The following is a 23944-nucleotide window of genomic DNA, read 5'->3' as shown; positions in this document are numbered from 1 at the left end:
TCTGCCTTCGGTTCAGGTCAAGATCCCAGCATCCTGGGATCGAGCCCCGCACTGGGCTCTCTGCTTAGGGGGTAGCCTGCTTCTTCCTCTCTCTCTCTCTCTCTGCCTGCCTCTCTGCCTACTTGTGATCTCTGTCTGCCAAATAAATAAATGAAAAAAAAAATTTTGGAATTTCTCTACCTATCATTGATTTAGAACTGAATTCTGTTGTAAGAGAGTATACACTGTGAGCTTTCAAAATTTGAAATGTATTGAGGGTTATTTTATGAACAGTTGAAAAGTATGTACATCTGTTAATTTACTCTGCAATTATTGAGTATAGTGTTCTGTAAATGAGAAGTCAGAAGACTTTTAATATTGCCAACTGTGTGGGATATATCTATTTCTACTGTGAAAACTCACAGTAGCTTCATTTCATTTTAAGCTCTATTATCAGGTGTGTAAAATTTTATAATATTTATAATATCTATGTCCTCTTGATGAATCAATCCTTTTGTCTTTGTAAGAAATAGTACTTTATCTCTTCTAATACTCTTTTTTAAAATTTATATCTATTTGCAGCCAGCATTTTGCTATTTGTATTCTCCTTGTCTGTTTTCTCCCCATCTGTAATTTTCTGCCTTCTTTTTCATATATGAATTATTTTTTTAGTATTTGGTTTTAATTTTTCTAATGATTTTTAGCTATACCTTTCTATATTATTTGCAGTGGTGCTTTAAGGATTGCCATTTTCATTTTTTATTCATCAAAGTCTATTTATAGTTACTATTATGTCGCTTTATGAAATAGAAGAAATTTGGAAGAGTAAACTTAACTTCAGCTCTGGGATCCTTTGTGCTCCTATACATATATGTGTTATAACTCCAAAATGAGCTATTATAATATTTGCATTTAAAAGTCAGATCTCTTTTAAAGGGAACACAATAAAATATGTGGTTTATTTTCCTCAGATATTAACTATGCTTGATGCTCTCCATTTGTATAGATCTGGGTTTCCATACAGTATCACTTTCCCTCAGCCTGAACAATTTATTTCTATCTCATTTCTGCTGGTGACAAATTCTCTCAGCCTTTATTTGAAAATGTCTCTTTTCTTCAGTTTTGAAAGATCCATTTATTAGATTTAGAATTTGATGTATACATTTTCTTTCAGCACCTTAAAGATGTCACCCACTGTTTTCTGACCCTAATTGTTTTCATCAGTCAACCATCATTGCATTATTAGCCTCTAGCAATTAATGTGTTTCATTGTTCTCTGAACATTTTTTAAGGCTTTCATTTAATCTTTAGTTTTTAGATGTGTGACTGTAAAGTTTCCAGGAGTAGTTTTCATTATGATTACCCTGCTTGGAGTCCTCTTCCTGGATCTAATGTAATATTTTTCATTAATTTGGGGGAATTTTTTGGCCATTATTACTTTAAATATGTTTCTGGTTTATTCTCTCTTTCTTCTCCTCCTACACTACTTTATTAGGAGGCTTGATATTGTCACACAGGTTTTTAGTAGCTCTTTTAAGTTTTTTTCAACATTTTTCTGTGTTTTTTATGTTAGATAATTTTTATCGATTTATCTTCAAGTCTACTGGTTATTTCTTCTACTATCCTGCAATTGCCAATCTGTTATTAAAACTGATGCATGAACTTTTCCTTGCAGTCATTATAAATTTCAGTTCTAGAATTTGCCATTTTTTAAAAGTTTCCATTTCTTTGCTGAGAGTCCCTAGTCTACACTCATTGACCACATAAACATCATAACCATATCTTCCTTTAAATCACTGAACTATTTAATACAGTTGACTGAATATCCCTTATTTGCTAATTGGATCTCAGGTTTTGTTGGTTTATATTGAATGCTATTTTTTTAGAAAAAGTGTCCTATTATCCTGTGCTTCATGTATCTTATTTTTTTAACCATGCATCAAAGAATTGTACCATGTATCAATACAACTTATATATTATTGACATTCTGATTTTTAATAATCCTCTAAAGAATGTTGATTTTTGTTTTATTAGGAGTTATTAGCAAATGGACTTTCATCTGGTGCAGGATTAGTTTATACTGTTTTCAGGTTAGTTTCAGTTTTGTCCTTAGGTTTAGAGCAAATCCTTAGTCCTAGAATAGAGAAGGGTTTTGGTCCTCCTAGGGTTTCTAAGGAAAGTGTAGGTATTTATTATGATCCTCTAACTTGGTGGATTCAGACTCCAAACTTGGTATCTCCTGCAGTGAGTGGCCACTGAACTACGGTTCAGCTTTTTCAGTCTTTCAGTTTTTGCTTTTCTCCAGGCTTCTTGGTGTCTTTTCCCCCTTTTACCCAAAAACAACCATCTATGGGAAATTTGCATACAGATTTGGAGTCTTACCTCCTTTTGTTGTTACTCTTTTCTGTGATTTCCGCTCTCACTTTGAGAGGCTCTGGCAGGCCCACACCCTCTTTTTAAATCTCAGACCAGGGGGTGCCTGGGTGGCTCAGTTGGTTAAGTGTCTTCCTTCCACTCAGGTCATGATCCCAGGGTCTTGGGATCAAGGCCCACATTGGGCTTCATGCTCAGAGGGGAGCCTACTTCTCCCTCTGCTGCTTCCCCTGCTTGTTCCCTCTCTCTGTCAAATAAATAAAATCTTTACACACACACACACACACACACACACACACACACTAAATCTCCAACCATAAAATAGCTGCCTTTGGATTCTAGCCATCCTGTCCCTGTAGGATTGAGGGTTTTCCTGGGATGTGGGACTTCCCATGCTAATTCCAGGCAAGTTCATGGCAAATAGGGAAAAATTGGTCATCCGTTAACCACCCTCAGTGGAAAAGCCACATAATCTTAGATCTTCTCCAATTCAGTTTTGTCTTTCTGTGATCAAGTGTTCAACATTCTAGTATTTTACACAGTTGTTTATTTTATATTTTGTCTACCATTTAAAATTATTATATTCAGGATGGCTAGTCAATTTCATCATTATCAGAACTAGAACCTAAGTAATATGTTTTAATTCCTTAAGTGATGAGACATTTGGTATTGTTGGATCCCCCAATAATGGGTCCGTGATTAAAGGAGTGAGACGATACAAAGTGAAGGTCAAGCAAAGCTTTATTTCGCGCCATTGAGAATCAAACCAACCGGCTGGGGCCACGCCTCTTACAGAGAGTGCGGCCCCTCCCTGCCTCACAGACTAACTTTTATAGAGCAAAGGCCATGTGGTTGAGCCTGGCCACATACAGGTGGCCAATGAGATTGCAACACACAGAGAAAGCTGCACAGTCATGCTAGGTCACACACGGGTGGCCAATTGAACTACAATTCACCCCATAGTTGACGTTTGAACTAGCCCATCACCTTGGTCAGAATTGGCACCCAAAAGGCGGGGCCCACACTCCTTGGTAACTAGGGAGACAGTATGCACACTTTACGACTGGATGTCTCCACCTGACCCAGTATGCACACTTTACCGAGTGGATGTCTCCCCCTGACCCGACTCATCCCTGCATTAGGGCTGTTATCTCTACCTGACCTGACACACCATTGTATTTGGCTTTGTTACCTGGGACTGGTTTCCCGGACTTGCTTTTAAATAAGTTCCTCTGGGGGGCGGGCAGGGTCAATTTAAGTTTTACTGCATAAACAACAAAATGGCTGTTCAACCGAGGTGGGGCTGCTCTGGCTAAATAGGCCCTTACAGTATCAACAGCCAAACTGGTCTAACATTTGACCTCATAATTCACTTTTGAGTATAGTAATACTTTAATAATAGTAACAATAATAAAATGTTAAATTAAAAGTAAAAATAAAACTTTATTTAGAAAAAAACTGCGAAATCAATTTCTCAGATATTGAGAACAGCTTGCTTGGATGACACAATATAGGTGGTAGTTTTTTCCTTTCTATTTTACAATAATTTTTAAATTTTAATATAAATATATACACATAAATACATATATTATTTACAATGGAAGTATAGCCATCATACTTACTACATAATAGTTATTTAAATATGCATTATAAACATACTTTCTTAAGGATGTAACTAAAAGGTAATTAAAAATTTAAAAAATTAGAAAAAAATTAGTGGATAAGGTAACTTACAATTACCAGTGAATTTAATGTGTATTGCAAAATCTTAAAAAATACATTAAAATAATTTTCTTCAGAGCACCCACAGGCCCACAGAGGCAAAACGAAGTCTAACCAGGAATAGTGCCAGTAAAATTGTACCCAAATACTATACAAAGTAAATTTTCCTCCACGGATTCTCTTAATATGCTGAGAGGTATTCCATTATTAAAATAGATTAGAATTTATGGAGATCATTGTGATATTGATAAGGGATTAGTATATGAATTACTACTTTGTGAACGTGAAAGCATTCATTCTTCCAGGAATATGCTTGTCACTAAACTTGGGGAAAAAAACTTAATGTTGCAAAACTGCAAGAAGACCGAATTTTCACATCAATTTTTTAGGTGGTATGAAACCGTATTTGAACCTAATGGCCTGCCTGTGTTTGGTATGCCCTCCTTTGTGTTTTAAAAATTAGGATACTTATCATACTTTTATTCCCAGTTCCTCTGGCAACTCTAAGTGGAAGGAGCAGTGGAAACTCATTCCAATGGGGTATAGTAACTCTTCAAGTGTGTTATGTTTCCACCACTTGATTTATTCAGAAACAGCCCTTTCCTTTCATTTCTCTCCCTGGCTTGGTTTTGGTAGGCATTGGGCCCTAGTTTACAAAAACACAATAGAGTCTCTTCACTAAAAACAAGGATACAGCTATTAACAACCCAGCATCTTTTCGTAAATAAATGTAAATATAAGGAGAGCCCAAGTTCCTCACAGCGCAGCAAGGAAGAAGAGAATTACAAAGATAGGGATTTGCATTAGTTCTTCCTCTGTTTTAATCACAATACAAAGAAGTCAATAGCGGCCTGCGAATAGTGTCGTTTTGATTAGATTTTGTTCCAATGCCGTAAAGTAGGGCAGTTTCTGAAGGTGTGCAGCATTCCAAGTATGTCTGTTAGGCATTTTTTGTTTCATTTTCAGAATGAGTCTCCTCAGCTTCTGTCATTGGCAGGAGCTACCAGGAATTCTGCTGTCCTTGAGCAGTCCTTAGGATTGCAGGTGGAGTGTGGACCTATTCGTTTCCTGTTAGGTTCGTATGCCTCCTGGACTCCATACTAAAGTTCCCCAACTGGAAGACTTTCTTCCTGTAGAAAAGATACAGCTTTTGAAGTGACGCCCTGCTATATATACCAGCAAGGGTCTGATTTGTCCTCTTCACCTGTATTTCTCCATGTACATCTTTGCTGTGGCCTGGACTCTACAGAAAACTTGAAACACTTTCACTTTCTTCTTTATGATGATGAGTAATGGGGTTTCCTCTGTGGCAGACGAACTAGGATGGCACAGAGGGATATCTCCCATGTATCAGTATCCATGGTAACATTGTAGGCAAGAGGGAAGCATGCTAACACGACTCATCTACCCCACAAATTTTAAGGATTGTCACCAAGCAGAATGAAAAAAAAGTCAATCTCCACACAGCAAATAGGAATCTCCTTATATTTATTATTCAGTGTCCTCTTGACCTCCCCCCTCTATCCAACTCTCTTCCCAAAGCAGCCCCTATTTTGTGCTCTGTATTCTTTACTCAAGCAGCTATGTCAATGCTATTATATTCTTCAACCTTCAGGTAGTTTTTGTCTTTATATTTTCACTGGAGATGAGGAACAGAAAATGGAGGAGTGAATCCTAGGGAGCATGGAATTTTTTCACATCTTTTAATTCTATTAATGTTTTCTCCCTTCATTCAAATTGAAAATTCACCAAATCTGGTTCCCTACAGGATGTTACAAAGAGCCATTCCTCCCCCACCGTCTGCCCCTCCTCCCCCTACAGTGTAACCATGATTTCTAAGACTGCATGATTTTAATAAGGATTCTTGGCAGATCTGATGAGACAAAACCTGTCATTGGTGATACATTGGTGATACAATTGGTTGTTAAGGCATCTCTTGTCCCCATGAAAGTCAGTCCTTCCATGCTTGTGTGTGCAGTAAGGAGTTTAAAAGCGTTGGAAGACACCACGCATGTGTTAATTCGTGCTGCAGCAGCGAGCATCTCTTCCACTTTGACCTCAGAGTTAATCTGCGTGATAGTTAACCGCCCAGAGACTCTTTGATCTTTTTAAAATTTCTTTTAAAAACACATACACACACACACACACACACACACACACACACACACACACACAGCCCTAGCCCTGCCTTCCCACTCTAAAAGAAAAAGGGAAAAAAAAAAAAAAGAAAGAAATCAAAACAGAGCAAACAAATAAACAGACCTAAAATGATGGACCTGGGGAAGTATGTGAGAGTGTGAGGGGCATGAGTATGTGTAGAGTGTGCGCGCATCTCTCTCCCTTATTTGTCTCGGTGTGCGTCTCTCCCTTACCCTCCCCCTGCCTCAAATACATTATTCCCCCAGACTTGGAAGCCGCTCCCAGAGCTGACGCTTTGATGGTATCTGCAAGCGTTTGTGCCGATCTTATTTCTGCCCCCTGAATATTAATTCCCAAAGCTGATGGCAATACAGCTCCCCACTGTCGGGACCTACTAGAGGCAGGTGGGGGGAGCCACCATCAGATCATAAGCATAATAATAATACAAAGGGGAGGGATTCTTCTGCAACCAAGAGACTAGAGGCAGAGGAGGAAAAAAAAAAAAACAAAACAAAACGATGAGTTCGACAAATACATGGAGCACAGGAAGCTCAGACTACTCGACTCCTGTATTTTCACAGAAAATGACGGTGTGGATTCTGCTCCTGCTATCGCTCTACCCTGGGTAAGATGTGCTGTTTTCAGCGTTATTTTGTTCCGGAGGGGTGGGGGAGGGGGTGGGGATGTGGAACTAGGAAGACCACCCAGATTTTAAACCCTGTTCTAGGATATGGGGTTATAATTTAGGGGAATGTGAAAATACAGGGTAGAAGATAGAGGAAAGAAGAAGGTCACTTTGATTTATTTATTAATTTATTAGATTTTATTTGTTTTGTTTTAGAGTAGAAAAGCTAACGTCATAAAGACTTTGTGTTTGGGGGGTAGCATTTTCATAATACTGCAATCTGATATTGAGGTGGACTGTGCTGATACAAGCCGGCATTTGAGGCCATGTTGGAGGCGTTTTGGGTGGGGGTCTGGAGGAGAAAACTGCAAACGGGATCCCGGAGAATACCCAGGAGATGTGTGTGTGTGTGTGTGTGTGTGTGTGTGTGTGTGTATGGGGGGGAGGGGTTCTGTTCCTGTTCACCAAAGTATTGCTTGTTCCTGTACCTGAGCATTCTTTAAGATCAGTCAGCCAGATTTTCTATTCAGCCCCATTGACCTGGCAACGGATTCCCTGATGGGCAAACATGGTTCAGCACCAGGGACAGCAGTCCCAGTTAGGGCCAAAAGGAAAGAGGCTTAACTAGCCCCACAGGATATCTAATTCTATATAGGACATCCCTATAGTACAGATGGAAGGCCAAAGGAGCCAAGGAGTACTAATGACCTCTGGGAGCCCTGTTCTGATTTCCTTACCCCCTCCTTGAAGATGGGAGGGGGCACGGGGTGGAGAATTTAGTTGATGAATGCATAAGGAGGATATATGATTAGAAAACACTTGGTCTTGCTGCAGTGTTGAAAAAAATAAGCTGAACCAGGTGAATGTTAAGCCAAAATTGTCAAGTTAGGCACTGATGCCTTAAAGCCTTGCTGCACTAAATGGAAAAGATGGGAAGAGGGGAGAGGAATTCCCCCAAACCCTGAGCCAGTGTGTGCTCTGAAGTGTTTTGCACCTAAATTTTCTTGAACTTTATTGCACCAAAAGTATCAGGGAATATTCCTCCACCTAAAAGCATTATTTATCTACATACCTAATCAGCCCCTGATGCCACACATATACATTCCCTCAGGATGTCCAGCCAGGACCAAAGGCAAGTTAGAGGTTGATTATTTACATTTCTTGCTTTCTTCCATACTGTCATTTTGAAGTAAACTCTGTAAGAATTACTCTCATACTGCCCTCCCCCCAAATAAGAGAAAAAAATATCTATAGAAGAAATCAAGCCCTTGCCCTAAGGTGTTCATGGGAGTTGACACTCTTATGTAGTAGTTGTAACAAAAGGAGATAAAAGGGAGAGGAGTTAAGCTATTATTTTATCAAAATATTTTGAGTTAACTTCTTTGGTCCTCCATTCTCTAGGGTAGGTAATGGGAGATGCAGATTTCTGATTAAGAAGAGACTCAGAGAAAATAAGGTGTGAAAGCTTTTTTTTTTTTTTTTTTTTGGAGTTTCTAAACAGAGAGAGGGTCTGCTTAATTCTTTCAGCACTTTTCATACCTTTTCCCTTTACTTTAAAATAGAATGTGTTTTCATTAAGAGTATGAGATGAGGTAGCTTTCTCAAAAGTGGAGACAGCCTTTTACTGGAAATGTTTCATGTGCAATACATTTGAGTGGAATCCTGAAAAAACATTTTTTCTATTTAAAATTTGCACATATGTTTTTCTGTCTAATGTTATGTATAGCTCTTAATTTGTTTCAGAAGTTACAGAGTTGGTAGTTGTTTATGGATAGAAATCATTCTCACATTCTTAACATTTATGAAACCTGTGGATTGAAATTTAGACAAGACAGGGAAATAGGTCTTTCCTTCCTATTCATGTCTAGCTTAGTAAACAGTTTTTAGCTAAATAGATGAATACATTATTATTTATTTCTGATGGCCTTGTTTTAATGAAAAATATGTAATTTTATTATTATTCATGATGGTATCATGTTTAAGATGTCTTTTCATTGCCACAGCTCTGACTTTTCTTTTCCAATTATTATATAAAAAGTAAAACTTAGTGTTACATTTTAATGTTTAATTCTTTGCATACTATCTTAGATGATTTTATAAATAGCTCTGAAGAATGGGAACTATGTGTCATGTAAACTCTCCAATAGGATTTTTACATTTTGTCAGTAATGAGAGGGAATGGAGTCATTGCAGTTTAGTGCAGAGAATGTGATCAGAGTTTCAGTTTGCTGCAACCCCATTAAAAAAAAAAAAAAGCCATTTGAGTGGCTGAATAGGGCTGGATGGAAATAGAAGCTTTGATGTCTAAAGCTGATTCTAAAGAAGGACAAAAATCATCTGCGAAAATGTGGGATACTGGGAGCCAGATTAAAAGAGGCTTTTTGGGTAAATAGTGGAAGTAGAAGCACCTAGAAAGTTGAAGAGGAATTTGAAAAACCCAAACATTTTACTGACTTTTTCATTTCCATAATTGCAAAGAATAAGTTTTTTTCTTCATTAAATTGATTAAATTTATTATATTGTGCTTATACAAAAGTAAAGGAAGGATATAAAGCATTGAGGTGAGGATATTAATAGCTAGTATCTCTTCTTATGTGTGGAATATTAATTTCTGAACCTCAAAGTTATATAAACTGTCCTGAATCTTGTATATAGTGCTATCAAAAGAATTACCTAGAAAACTTGCTAAAATGGAGATTCCTGAACCATACATTGAAAAATTCTGAATCATTATGTCTGGGATGGAACTCAGGAATATTCATTTTCAACAAGTACCTTAGACCACACATTGAAGAAAAGTGGTATTTACTTTGCTGATTTCAAAAGTTTATTTACCACCATATTTAATATTTACAAGTGCTTTGATTATTGCTACTTCATTATTCAACTGAGCATAATGAGTCAATTTCACATATAGAATGTTTTATTTGAAAGTCATTGGGCATATTATACAAACCACAAAGCATAGGGAATACCTATAAAGAATTTTAATAAATGCAGCTCATGTGTGAGGTAACTATTCGCTGAAAAAATAAAATATGCATATACGTATGAAAGTGTGTAATTATATTCACAAACTACATACAGTCTATGTACAACTACTCATACATATAGGTTTTAAAACAAATTTCACAATCTTATAAACTCTTTCAATGCAACTACATTCTGTCTTATAGTAAAAATACACTAACAAGAAGAAATGGAGATACAACAGAAAAGTTTTTAGAATAAATTGGAACTAAGTGGTAGAATACATTGTTATTTCTATTGGAATAAATAAGATTTTTATAACAATGAATTTATTTTCAAGGATAGATTGGAGATGAATTTGATTGACTTTTTGATCCTTAATGTAACCCTAACTTTGAAGTAATAACAACTGAATTTTAAAAAAAATTAAGTTAAAGATTCATAAATATTTTCTGTTCTTGCTATTGCCTGAACTCCTAAAATGCTTTAGGAGACTTTTTTGTGAGTTGTTGAAGTTTTTTATCCCATAACCACTTTTCTCATCATTTTTAACTTTAAACAGGCTATGATCCTTCATGTAGAGAGGACATTGTGATTCTTCACTCTAAGCCTGTTAGTTAACAGAATTAGTCTCTACATACAACCTTACTTTGTCCTATCTTTCCAAATGCGCCACTTGGCTTTATCTAGAAAAAAATAATTTCCTCAGCATACTTAATTGCTTGGTTGTAAGTACACCATTTCTAATAATCTACCCTGAGGCAAGCATCTACCTGGGGAGGGAAAAAAAAAAGAAATATTATCACCCAGTATTTCTCAGAATCCAGCTGCCCACCACCCTCCAGACAAAACATTTAGATTGTAGGCAGGAATTTAAGAATTGGCTTTTAATTTAAATAGTTACATAAATGTCTCTCTGATATCATAGGCTTCATTTAGAATAATCTTCTCATAATAATTGAATTATGGAATATTTAATGATCAAGGTCTCTGTTCTACATACTTGAAAATCTGCTTCCATATCAAAAATTTTTCAAGTTGAAATTAAGACTAACTTTACCTTTGTTTAAATATGATAGTAGGGCTATGGCTTCTTGTCACCGTCACAATTCCTAGTCATTCCAAGACAGGATTTTCACAGTTTAAATACAGGTAGGCTTTGCTGGAATGACACATACTTGTGGTTGAAGGGGAACAGGTATATATTTTTGTCTCACTACATAGACTTTGGTTTTACAACCAAACTTGAGTTCATGGCAGGGTTTCAATTATTACAAAGGATCTTTGCTTTAAAAAACATTCTTGTTTTCCCCATTATTAAGTTATTTGGTATTCATATGGTTTTCCTTATTAATGGGTGGAGTGTGTAATATAAATTTAGTGTTTACATTGCACTTTGTAGAGTTATACAATGATTTTTATAATGATATAGAATTATTACCATATTTTGCACTCTTATCATAATATTATAGGGATTAATATGATTGGGAGTTAAATTTTATTTTTACTCTAAGCCATTAATGTGTAACTTAAATAAGGCTTTTTATTTTCTTTTAAAGGTTATTTATTCTCTAGAAAATGGGAGAAATGAATAGCAAATAACCCTCCCAGTAAAGTCAACTGGAGAGGCCTTTTATATCTCAAAACAATCCAAGTATTTTCTTACCTTTGGAAAGAAGAGGGCTGGTTATACTTGTGTAATTTGGATTATTGCCCTAGGAATTTGACTAGGGGAGTCTTAATCCTGTTCTACAACTAATATTCAAGAAGACTTGAACTAGTGCCTTATTTTCTCCATATCTCATTTCCTACGGCTATCATACTATCTTCCTTATCAGACTCATGAGACTAGAGAGATAATAAGAATGTGCATGCAGATATTCTCAGAAGAAAATGAGGCCCTAATTTCTAGTTGTAACTTCACGTTCCTTTAACATTAAAGCATATGCACTTTGGTTGTTACTGAATTCCAAAGTTAATCAAGCGGTTGCTTATATGATTGAGGTGATTAAAAATATCAAGTGTAAATATTTATATATTGCAGATAGCAGTGCCTGGGTGGCTCAGTCAGGTAAGCCTCAGACTCTCAATTTTGGCTCAGGTCATTATTTCAGGATTAGGAGATCAAGCCCCACATCGAGCTGCACACTCAGTGCAGAGTCTGCCTGTTCCTCTCTTCCAACTCTGAGATATCCCTGCTCCCGTGTCTGTGTGTGTGTGTGTGTGCGTGTGCACACACGCGCATCTCTGCTGAGTCTTTCTCTAAAATAAATAAATGAAATCTTTAAAAAAATACATATTGAAGACAGAGCTATCCAGATATTGAAGTAGTAGTATTATTTCTACTTTAATATTTAATATAGCTCCTTCAATTGCATCTTTAATTTTTTCTAAGGATTTTTGTAGATCTTTAATTTCATGTCTTTTATTAGAGGATACTTAATATGTGCTCGAATTTCCCAATAACAGATTTATTGAACACACTAAGTACTGAACATACATAGGTAGGTATTGTCTAGAAGTTATATTTCTCTTCAAAGCTCATCTGCTGCTGAATCTCTTTTCCCCATACCTGGACAATATCTAAGGTAAATCCCATAAATTTTCTATTCATTTTAAAGTTTAGAATAATCTCATTTTGAAGCATTAAACTCTCCTCTAAATTCATCTTTCAGTCTCCCATTGAGTTTTGTTTTGCTTTTCTTCTACTCTCTGATCAAACTTAACCCAAGATTTCTTTACTCTGACACTATTTCTTCACTTTTTTGTTAGGCCTTTCCTTCTCTTAAATTCTTGACTTTTTTGTGAGATTGGAGTGGAGGGAAAGAAGATAATTAAAGGAGCAGACACATCTTAAATTGTGTTCCCTGGGTGACAGATATCTAAATGCTGAGTTATTCTTTCATGGGGGTGTTGGATGGGTTCCCTGAAGATAACCGTCTTTCTCCTTCCCACTTTTGGGGACCTCAAGCATTGCACTATTCCCTGACATGAGTTATGCTATATGATGGCTGATGTCAGATGACACCCCTTCAGCTTCACTCCAAAATACATCCACCCCGCTTCTCTGCCAGCATTATCTCTTTCTAGAAAGAGACAGTTTTTAAAGATGATTCCAACATGACTGTTTGTTTTACCTCCATTTAGCTTAGGAGAGGGAGGAAAGGAAGGAAAAATGAATGGACTGAGGGATGGACTCAGCAAAACTGCCTGTCAGATTCTGGAAGTGAAGGTCTTTCTCACTCTGATTCACTATTAGGGTTATTCAAACCTGCCTATTACCTTTAGACTTTTTCAGGATATAATCAGGCTTAAGTAGTCATTTGGACAACTCAGATTACAGAGAATTCAGGGCATATTTACCTAAGAGTTATCTACCCACTTGGTGTTCCCAGAGCAGTAAGAAGCTGGTACGCAAGTTTTCTATTTGTGGTAGAGATAGCCATTGCCCTTGTTAGTTTTCCATCATGGTAGACATCTATGAGTGGGTTTCTTGACTTCCTTTTTTAATTGCCTTGAGCTAGAGGTAGTGCAAGTATCTCTGTGGGAGGAGGGGATAAGAAATTGGGCAGCTCTTTCTACTCATAGGCCAATTAACTTCTTACACAAGAATGCCTATCTCGTTGAATCCTTAAACTTCTATTATGTAGCTACAAGGTAGGCGAAGGAAAAGGAACCCAGACTGGTTTTTAGCCTTCTCTAGAAAGTTCTGCCTCCTTTTGGCAGCCTTTCACATTTGTACTAAATGAAAGTATGACACTCTTTGCCTATATTTTCCCTGTTCTAAGACATTGGTTATGATACCAATAGGACAAGTATATTTGATATACTTAATATACTGTTTCCTATGCAATGTATTTCTCCCAGATACCCACTTAACTAATTCACTTAACTTCTAGGATTTGCTCAAATATTACCTTTCCAGTGAGGCCTAGACTGATCATTCAGTGTAATATTGCAAACAACACTCAACCTTGTACCCACAATTACTCTTATTCTCATCTATGTTTTTATCTTTCCTTATAGTTGGAGCCTTCAGTAATCAGGTAGATAATTTTATACTATGTTGCTTACTGGTTTATTATTTTTTATTTTCTGTTTCCTTCAGTAGAAGCCAGGATTGGTGAAGGCAGACACTGTTTTGTCTACTTATATAACCCAGGCTTTTAGAGAAGTGTTTTGCCTCTAAAAATGTTTAATTATTTTTTAATTAATGGAAATTGCCTTTTGTTTTCCCTGAAATTTGTCTTCTTTATAAAAAGGAAGAAAGAAAAACCTTTTTGTCTTCCTGACAGTATCTCGCTCTAAGTTCAGCATGTATAGCTGCCAACAAAAACAAAAGAGCAAGCAGGTCTTACAGTACAGTGTGGCCCTTAAAGAGTATAAGCTATGGAGCCACACTTGACAAGGATTTAAATTCCTATCCCTATCATTACTTGCTGGCCCTCAGTTATCGTCATATAGCCTTAATCTCTTCATACATAAAAAAGAAAGATAATAATTATTCATGAGTTTGAGTATTAATTGCTTGGCACATGGTAAACATCTCTTATATGTTGTCATTGTTTTTGGTATTAGTACAGGGTCATTATTTCCTGGGATATTCCTAGAAGCAGAAGCATCTTCTCCACATCTGTTAAAATCCAAATTTTAGGAAAGGGCAGGAGAGGGTTTTTTGTTTTTTTTTTTAAGATTTTATTTATTTATTTGACAAAGAGATCACAGGTAGGCAGAGAAGCAGGCAGAGAGAGGGGGAAGCAGGCTCCCCGCTGAGCAGAGAGCCAAATGTGGGGCTTGATCCCAGGACCCTGAGATCACGACCAGAGCCGAAGGCAGAGGCCCAAACCACTGAGCATCCAGGCACCCCCATGAGAGGGTTTCTTAATAAAAATTCTTTAAGTCTTCAGTTCCCTACCTTAAGTTGTGTAAGATAAGAAAATAGGGAAGAGGTCCCTAAGTTTGTAGAATGCCTATACCGGTCATTAATTTTAAATCATTATTGTAAACTTAGTATTTCTAACAGATGTAGATTAGATTCTAGTATAATAAGAAAATAAATGCTAACACATGAAACTCCTTGAAGACAGATTTCTTAATGATATGCAAATAAGGATCTTTTTTCAGAGATAGTGTGAAACCACTGTCTTTGAGTTTCTTAGCAAAATTACTCAATCGATTATTCAGAGCAAATCCATGTTGTTACTCTTGATTGCAACATCTATATTAGATTTGAAATGGAAGCAATGGGTTGAACCTGGAGAATAATAAGGAGATAACCCAAGCTGATATTTTACTATTCAAGGTCATGACTATCTTTTTCTTTGTGCCTAATAGGTCTGATCATAGAATTAAACTGAATATCATCTGTCACCTAGGTTACTAAATCAGTCACCTTAAGTACCTTTCTGATGTCAGTTTTGCTGTCTTATTAATTTACCACACAGCAGAGAGACATTTCTCCTATCACATATTTGCTTTTTTATTTTTAAAGATTTTATTTATTTGTCAGAGAGAGGGAGAGAGAGGGGGAGGGGCAGGCAGAGGGAGAAGCAGGCTCCTTGCTGAGCAGGGAGGCCAATGCGGGACTGGGTCATGACCTGAGCCGAAGGCAGACGCTTAACCAACTGAGCCACCCAGACATTCCTCAAATATTTTCTTAAATGAAGACATAATTGAGATGCAATAAACTGTTGAGAAGTTAGGTGTACAGTTAGAAGAAATTTTTTCAAAATGTATGCCCTAGTATAACCACCACTCCTATTTACATACAAACACACAATAGTTTTCAATATATATTAGTTTCCATTACACCTGCAGGTTTTCTAATATTCCTTTCCAGTTAACTACCTCTCTGCTCTCCCTTTCTTCCCTTCTGCTGATGGTCTTGCTTGTGATTTTTCTCATAACAGACCATTTTTTTTCTGTTCTAGAACTTATATTGATGAAATTAACAGTTTATGTCTAGCTTTTTAACAAAACATGTTTTTGACACACAATGATGCTGCACATATCATGAGTTCCTTTTTATTTTTAGGAATCCCATAGTATGAATTATAACATGTTTACCCATTCTCCTCTTGATGTATACAATTTGAGATGATTTGGATAAAGCTGGTATGAACATTACTGTACAAGTGTTTCTTTGGGCACTTTTCTTATTTTTCTTGGTGAAATTGCTAGAATGTAGAATTATTGTTCATATTATGATAAATTATCAGAACAATTTTCTAATGTGTGACAGTTCAAGTTGCTGCAAATCCTTACACCTTTAGGTATTATCTGCCGTGGCATTAGTCATCTATTTCTATATAAGCAGTTATCCAAAACATTAAAAAAACAAAAACAAAAACAAAAACAAAATTAACTAACAAAAAAAACCTCCCCCAAAAGCAAGCTATGTCTTACCTCACAAATCTCTTGAGAATCAAGAATCCAGGAGTGACTTCGCTGGATGATTCTGGTTCAGGACCTCTCATAAGTTGTAGTCAAGTTGTTGAACAGGGTTCCAGTTCTTTGAAGGTGCTGGACTAGCCATTCTCAAGCTCACATCTATATTGGCAGGAATCTCCATTTTCTTCACTGGTGATCTCTCCATGGTGATGGAGAGGTGGAGTGAAAAGAAAGATTTAAAGTGAGAGGGAGAGAGAGAAGACTCAATATAGAAGCTGTAGACTTCTGTAATAAAATCTTATAATTATGTACCATCACTACTGCCATGTGGTATTAGTAACATAGAACAATCCTGACATAGTGGGAAAGGTTTAGATGAATACCAGAAAGATAAAGATCACTGGGGACACTGCAGAGATTGGTAACTGAAGTCTTTTGGATTTAAATCATTACAGTGGAAGTAAAATTGTGCCTCTTTGGTTTTTTGGTGTTTTTGTTTGGTTGCAGTTTTTTTCTGAAAGAGAGAGAGCTCTTGCCTGTGAACAGGTGCGGGGGAGGGGCAGAGTGAGAGGGAGAGAGAATCTTAAGCAGCCTCCATGCCTAGTGCTGACGTGGGGCTCAATTTCACAACCCTGAGATCATGACCTGAGCCGAAATCAGGAGTAGGATGCTTAACAACTGAACCACCCAGGTCCCTCTCAGGTTTTTTTGTTTTGATTGATTTTATTATTAGATTTGTAGGAGTACTTTATGAATTTCATATAAAAACCCTTCATCAGATGTAATAAAAATATTTTTTTAGTTTTTGGATTTATTATTTACTATTTTAAAAAATTATTTATTTACTTGAGGGGGGAGGGGCTGAAGGAGAGGGAGAGAATCTCAAGCAGACTCCCCACCAAGCACAGAGCCTGATGTTGGGCTTGACATCATGACCTAAGCTGAAATCAAGAGTCAGACATTCAACAGACTGAACCACCCAGGTGCCCCTATTTTTACTAATTTATTTAGGTGAGCAAGATGTTTAATTTTAAAGTACAATTTGTCATTGTTTCTATGGTTAGTGTTTTTTCTGTCCTAGGAGATTTGCCTCCTCCAAATTTGCAAAAACATTTTCATTATTTTTTCTAGAAGCTTTATATTTACAGCTTTCTTTTTTAGCTCTAATATCTGTCTCAGTGTTTTCTTATTTTCATATAATATGTTAGAGAATGAGATTCATGCCCCACTATGTTTATCCAGTTGCTTCATTTCCATTTTTTGAAGAGATTTTCTTTTTCCTATTGACATTCCTTTGAATTTTGTCAGAATATTAACATATATGTCTAGGTCTATTTCTGAAATCTGTATTCCATTCCATTGATCTACTAGATTGTTTACTTGTCAGGACTATATGACTTTGATCATTGTAGCCTTACAGTAAATCCTGAAACAAGGCAACAAATATGAAACACAAACCATAGGTGTTCTTCTTTTTGCAAAACCCTATTTGTCTATTTTACATCTTTTATATCCTTACATATTTTTAGTAAATTTGTCAACTTGCACAAACACAAAACAAAAATGTCCTGCTGTGTCTCTATTGAAATAGTATTGAGTATAGATCAAATTGGAAATTATTGACATTTTGACAATGTTAAGTCTTCTGATCCATGGACATGGTTTATCTTTCCATATGTTTAGGTTTTCTTAACTTTTTCTTACTAATTTATTGCATATTTCAGTGTAAGCATTTTGTACATTTTTCTTAAGTTTATTAAGTATTTTGTGTCCTATTTCAAATTATATACTTTTAAATTATTTTCCAAATGTTTATTACTATTATATAGAAGAGCAATTTATTTTGTATATTAATTTTATATCCTGTGGTATTTGTTCTAGAACTTATTCTGGTAGATCCCTTATGATTTTTCATATACAATCTCGTTATCTGCAAATAAAAGTAGTTTTACTTCAGAATGACTTCTTACAATATGACTATGGTTGTTATTTGCCATATTAAAATTTGCAATAATTCCCCTTCTGCCATAAGATCCATTTGTTTGAGCTAGGTTGTAGGTAATATGCCATATATTTGTTATGCAAAATGGAGACATTTTTATAATGAAAGAGGGTATAATTATTGATAATTGTGTCAGTATCACAGGTGCCAGTTGGAACTTCCCAGGCAAACTGGGCATGTGATTTCCCAGTATGGTCCTTCATGATCTGATTGATCCCTGACAACTTCTCCAATGTCAGCTCCTGATTCTTCATTGGACCTAACTCAACTGTCATGCTGTATTTTATTCGATTCCTTATGGTGGCTTCCTTGTCCTATCTCCTTTAGAGTACCACTTTCAGAGTTCTTTCCTCTCCTCCATTTTCTTTTGAAAATTTTCAAATTCTTTTGAAATCCTTTAATGCAGAATTTTCAGAGAGATGTTTTAGGATTGAGAGCTATTTTTATTATAAATCTATTCTTTTTTCTTTTTTAAAAAAATATTTTATTTATTTGACAGAGATCACAAGTAGGCAGAGAGGCAGGCAGAGAGAGAGGAGGAAGCAGGCTCCCTGCCAAGCAGAGAGCCAGATGCTGGGCTCGATCTCAGGACCCTGGGATCATGACCTGAGCCGAAGGCAGAGGCCTTAACCCACTGAGCCCCCCAGGCACCCCTATAAACCTATTCTATTTCATGACTAAAAAGGAGTATATGGATAATACTTAACTAGGCTAATCATTATATGTGAAAGCATGAAAAAATTTTCAGTAATAAAATCCTACTGACAGGGAAAAGCAAATCAAAACTTCCCAGTCAAAACCATGTCACATCACCAAAATCTTTTATATAATAAAATAAGCAGCAAATAAAATCAACTCAGTGCCATAAAACCAGGGCTATGTTAGCCATCAGATACTCCTTGAAACATGTGATTTTTTTTCAAGTACCCTTGTGGTCAGCAGGCCATTAGCAGTTTCCAAGGTCCATGATGGGGGCTCCTTTTTGTAGATCTGCTATCATTTCCATATGCAGGTCAATTTCTCTGATGAATGAATATCAGAGTGAACTTTTTAGAGAATCACCTAAGGAGGGAGAGAATTTCTCAGTAATTTTATTCTGTTGGAGTTCAGACTCCAAGTAATCTCATAAACAGATGCTTAGTAGGTGCTCAAGTATCAGTGAAGTTTATCAGAAAAATGCACATAAAGCAGGAGTTTGGACATAGTGGTTGCATACTCTGATTTAGGTGATCTGAATAGTGCCCTTCTTAATTCCTATTTATTTGGGGAATCCTGTTTAGTTTCTAGCCGCTCTCTTCCTGGCACTATGCTGGATGCTGAAAAGCAATGAATGAGGCAAACCTAATCATTGTTCTTACAGAAGTTACTTTCTAGAATAAAGATGTGCTTTTAAAAGCAAAACACTACACTACATATAATCATTCTTTTATAAATTTATTTATAGACAGTGTTCTACTTTATATTGATTTGATTTACTTATTGCCTCTGATTTAAAGAAATTGTGTAACCAGATGTACATTTCACACTCAATCATTTTTTAAACTCATGGACCCATGTGATTCTTTGTTTTCTCCTTGAAATAGGCTAAAGTGGGATGTCATTCGACTCTTGTTGAGCTTTAAAGTGCTATGTTGAGTGTGGAATGAAAATAAATGCACAGTGGACAACTTTCTGCCTCCTTGTCTCCTGCCTTCCTGCCATAATTAAATATTTGTTGCACTCCTGATACTTGTTTGGCATCGTGGGGGTTGGCGATAAAACAGTGAGAAAAATTTACATCTTCTTAATCCTCTTACACCTTGCAGTCTAGGGACATACAGTAAACAGACTTTAAATAAAGGTAAAAGTTGAAGAAAAAATTGAAAGTGTGATGTGATGGAGAGAAGAAAAGAATTATTTTAGATAGAATGGTCAAGAAAGGCCATTCTGACTAACGGATGAAAAGTTGAGGTTATATGAATATTTTTAAAAAATCAGCCATGAAAAGATTCAAGGGAAGACCATTCTCATCATAGGTAGCAGCAGGTGCAAGGGCCCTGAATAGAGTAAGAACTTGGTGTGATTTAGGAACTAAAAAAAGGCCCAGAAGGCAGGAGAGTGGGCAAGGATCAAAAGTCAGAGCATAGCAGGGCACTTGGGTGGCTCCAATGGCTAAGCCTCAGCTCAGATCATGATCCCAGGGGGCCATAATCCCATGATCAGGTTTCCTGCTAGGTGGGGGACCTGCTTCTTCCTGTCCCTTTGCTATTCCCTCCACTTGTGCTCTCTGGCTCTCTGTCAAATAAATAAAATATTTTTTAAAATTTTATTTTATTTATGTATTTGACAGAGAGAGAGGGAACACAAGCATGGGGAGTGGGTGAGGGAAAGCAGGCCTTCTGCTGAGCAAGGAGCCTGATGTGGGACTCAATCCCAGGACCCCAAGATCACTACTGGAGCCAAAGGCAAACACTTAACAAGTGAGCCCCCTAGGTGCCCCTAAATAAATATAATTTTTAAAAAATCAGGCTGTAGGATTTGGGATGCAGAAAGCTGCTTTCTGTTACAGCACCTTGTAGCCTTAGTGAAGAATTTGAATATTATTCCAGATAAGGGGTTTGTGTCAGGAGAAATGCCTCATTTAATAATGCCATCAATTTTTTTTTTAAGGAAGACATGTGCCTCTATGATTTGGGGAATGGTGAGGGTTGCAATTTACCTACCAACTCTCAATTGCTTACGATTAACTAAATTTTTGCCTTTAAGCTTCCTTAGAGTTATATATAGTATTGTTCTAGATTTTGCTATAAAATCTTAGTGGGATCAAGAATCAGTCGGCTATTATGTCAATTATTTGAAGTGTAGTAATTATTTTATGGCATTGTTATGAAATTATTGCACTACATTTAACTAATATGTTTAAACAGATATGTTTTTACAGGGATGAGTACTTTATATCTAAGAACTGGCAAAGATAGTCTCTTACTTACAGATTAATGTGATTTAGGAGCAGTTATTTGGATGACTGAGTTTTAGATTTTAGGGATTCTCAGAGAGCATTAACAAAAGTGTACTTATTTCCTATCCATAAAATATGTTGTTGAACTTAATCTCTGAACAACAAAGCCATGAAAGGTAATATTCCATCTAAAAGGCTGAAAGAGATCCAAACATCTTTGTAACAATTTAAAAGGAAACCACAGTACCATTTCAGTGATAAGTATCTCCTGGGGAGAAAGGAATTAATTAATTAACTAATTAATTTTTAAAGATTTCATTCATCTGATAGAACACAAGTACACAAGCAGGAGGGAGGGCCAGAGGGAGAGGGTGAAGCAGACTCTCTGTCCAGCAGAGAGCCAGACACAGTGCCTGATCCCAGGACCTGGAGATCATGACCTGAGCCGAAGGCAGATGCTAGCCCCCCAGGTGTCCCCCTCAGGAGATTTTTAAATGTTTAGGCTCAATTACCTCATACTTTAGTATCAGGAAATTTTACAAAAATCTTATATCAAAGAATATTTCCAAAAGTTCAGTGATTTTAGTTTATAGCATAGTAACTCTTTATTCTTTATGTAGAATAAAATTGACATTTATTGGTAGGCAGTTGTATGAATTTTAACACACACATAAATTCTTGTTATTCAGTATTCCTAATCAGGATACTGAATTGTTCTATCATACCTCATGCCACCCTTCCCCCTGTCCCCCAAAAAACCTTCCTCCTACTGCCCTTTGTAGTCATACCTTTCCCCCAGCAGGCAACAACTGCTCTGTTATTCATCAGTGTAGCTATTTTTCTTTTCAAGAATATTTAAGTAGAATCATCTAGTTTATTCATCTAGTTTACTCATCTAGTTTACTCAGTATAGTGCCTTTGAGGTTCATCCAAGTTATTGAGGTGTTAGTAAGCACACAAAACAAGGTTCAAGGTTATTAACCCTAAATGAAAATGTGCATTATGGTACTGGTATACATTTATCAGAATGGGTAAAATAAAAAATAGTGGCAAGATTAAGTGTTAGTAAAGATGTGAAGCAACTAGACTTCTCCATTGCTAACAGGAATAAAAACGGGGAGAAACTTGGCAATTTTGTATAAAGTTAAACATACTCTCCTGCATACATACTACTTGGCAATCTCACTTGTGTTTGCATTGGAGAATTAAATATTTTCTGGAATAATAACTTTTAAAAACTGATTATCTAGGTTGTTTTTTTTTTTTTTCCTGGAATGCTTACACCAAATGATCATATAGTTTTTCCAGACAAATGGAAGTTTCTTCTATTTTGACTTGAGATTGTACTCTTGGTTGAATTAGGACCATTTCATTATTAGTGATACAATTGAAATGGTAATCAGTAATGTGATCTGTTTTGACACCAGTGGTAATAAGGTACCTGAGGATACTGGAAAGGGTGGAAAGAATACTGATAGGGAACTTGCAGGAAGAACCATGGATTCTGTGGGAGCCTCTTTTTGCAATCTGTGTGTTAGATTTGCAGTCTCTTAGAAAAAGTAATGACATAGTACCTAGAAAAGGCAGTAAGGGACCTTGTTATTCCATTAAGGCATTCTCTACATGGTATGAATTCCTTGTCCTTTAAAGCTTTTAAACTTAACTGCATTGTACAGGATCTACAGTTATAAATATATAAATGATACAAAGTGGCCTTTTTCTATTAAAATTTTTGATTTGCCTAAAAATCAACATGATTTAAAATGCACTTAAACTGGGGTGACGTTAGGATGACTTCAAAGTCCGCTGGGTCTTTTTTTTTTTTTACAATTTTATTTATTAATCTGACAGCATGAGTATAAGCAGGGGGGGTGGCAGGGAGAGGGAGAAGCAGGCTCCCTGCTGAGCAAGGAGACAGATGCAGGGCTCCATCCCAGGACCCTGGGATCATGACCTGAGCTGAAGGCAGATGCTTAACGCAGGTGCCCTCCACCTTTTTAACATTGTTCCAGGATTCTAAGTACAAAACTAATTTTGGACTCACTAAAACATATCCATAGAGCACTTATTTATGCTCATTTTCAATACAGAATTTTTTTTGTTAACATCTACCATATTTTCACAAGCAAAATGTACTGAGGATAGTGTTTAATTCATAGAAGATGCCTGTGAATAGAAATGAATAAACACGAATTTCTGTCAAGTATTTATAATTCTTAGTTATATATATTTACATTATATTGAGATAAAAATGGACTATTCATAAAACAGTAGTAGGGAAACTGAGGAGGAAGAAATCTGAAAGATGAGATAGGACTTGATTAACTTTTTAAAAATTTTTTAAATTTTTTAATTAACATATAATGTATTATTAGCCCCAGGGGTACAGGTCTGTGAATCACCAGATTTACGCCCTTCACAGTACTCACCATAGCACATACCTTCCCCAATGTCCATAACCCTAACACCCTCTCCCTACCCCCTCCCCCGGCAACCCTCAGTTTGTTTTGTGAGATTAAGAGAGTCTTACGGTTTGTCTCCCTCCCAATCCCATCTTGTTTCATTTATTCTTTTCCTACCCCCCAGACCCCCCATGTTGCATCTCAACTTCCTCATATCAGGGAGATCATATGATAGTTGTCTTTCTCTGATTGATTTATTTCGTTAAGCATATTACCCTCTAGTTCCATCCACATCATCGCAAATGGCAAGCTTTCATTTCTTTTGATGGCTACATAGTATTCCATTGTGTATGTATGTGTTTTTCTTATTCACATGTGTGGCCTCCTTGCAAATATGAAAACAA

General features: G+C 36.4%; 1 protein-coding gene across 2 annotated transcripts in view; it reads left to right on the top strand.

Moving 5' to 3' along the window:
- The first annotated feature begins 6713 nt into the window (after nt 1-6713).
- Nucleotides 6714-23944, top strand: part of LOC111141021 (gamma-aminobutyric acid type A receptor gamma2 subunit) — a 106193-nt gene continuing 88962 nt past the window's right edge. For both annotated transcript variants that reach the window (XM_022493343.1, XM_022493342.1), the window contains exon 1: nt 6714-6838. In XM_022493343.1, coding sequence (XP_022349051.1) covers nt 6732-6838 — 107 coding nt within the window. In that variant the 5' untranslated portion in view covers nt 6714-6731. The remainder of the gene's footprint in view (nt 6839-23944) is intronic.

The sequence above is a fragment of the Enhydra lutris genome, unplaced genomic scaffold (genome assembly GCF_002288905.1).
Source record: "Enhydra lutris kenyoni isolate GAN:26980312 unplaced genomic scaffold, ASM228890v2 scaffoldscaffold5, whole genome shotgun sequence".
In the NCBI taxonomy this organism is placed as follows: domain Eukaryota; kingdom Metazoa; phylum Chordata; class Mammalia; order Carnivora; family Mustelidae; genus Enhydra; species Enhydra lutris.
The sequence above is the reverse complement of the archived record's forward strand: the minus strand, read 5'-3'. Positions and strand labels throughout refer to the sequence as shown.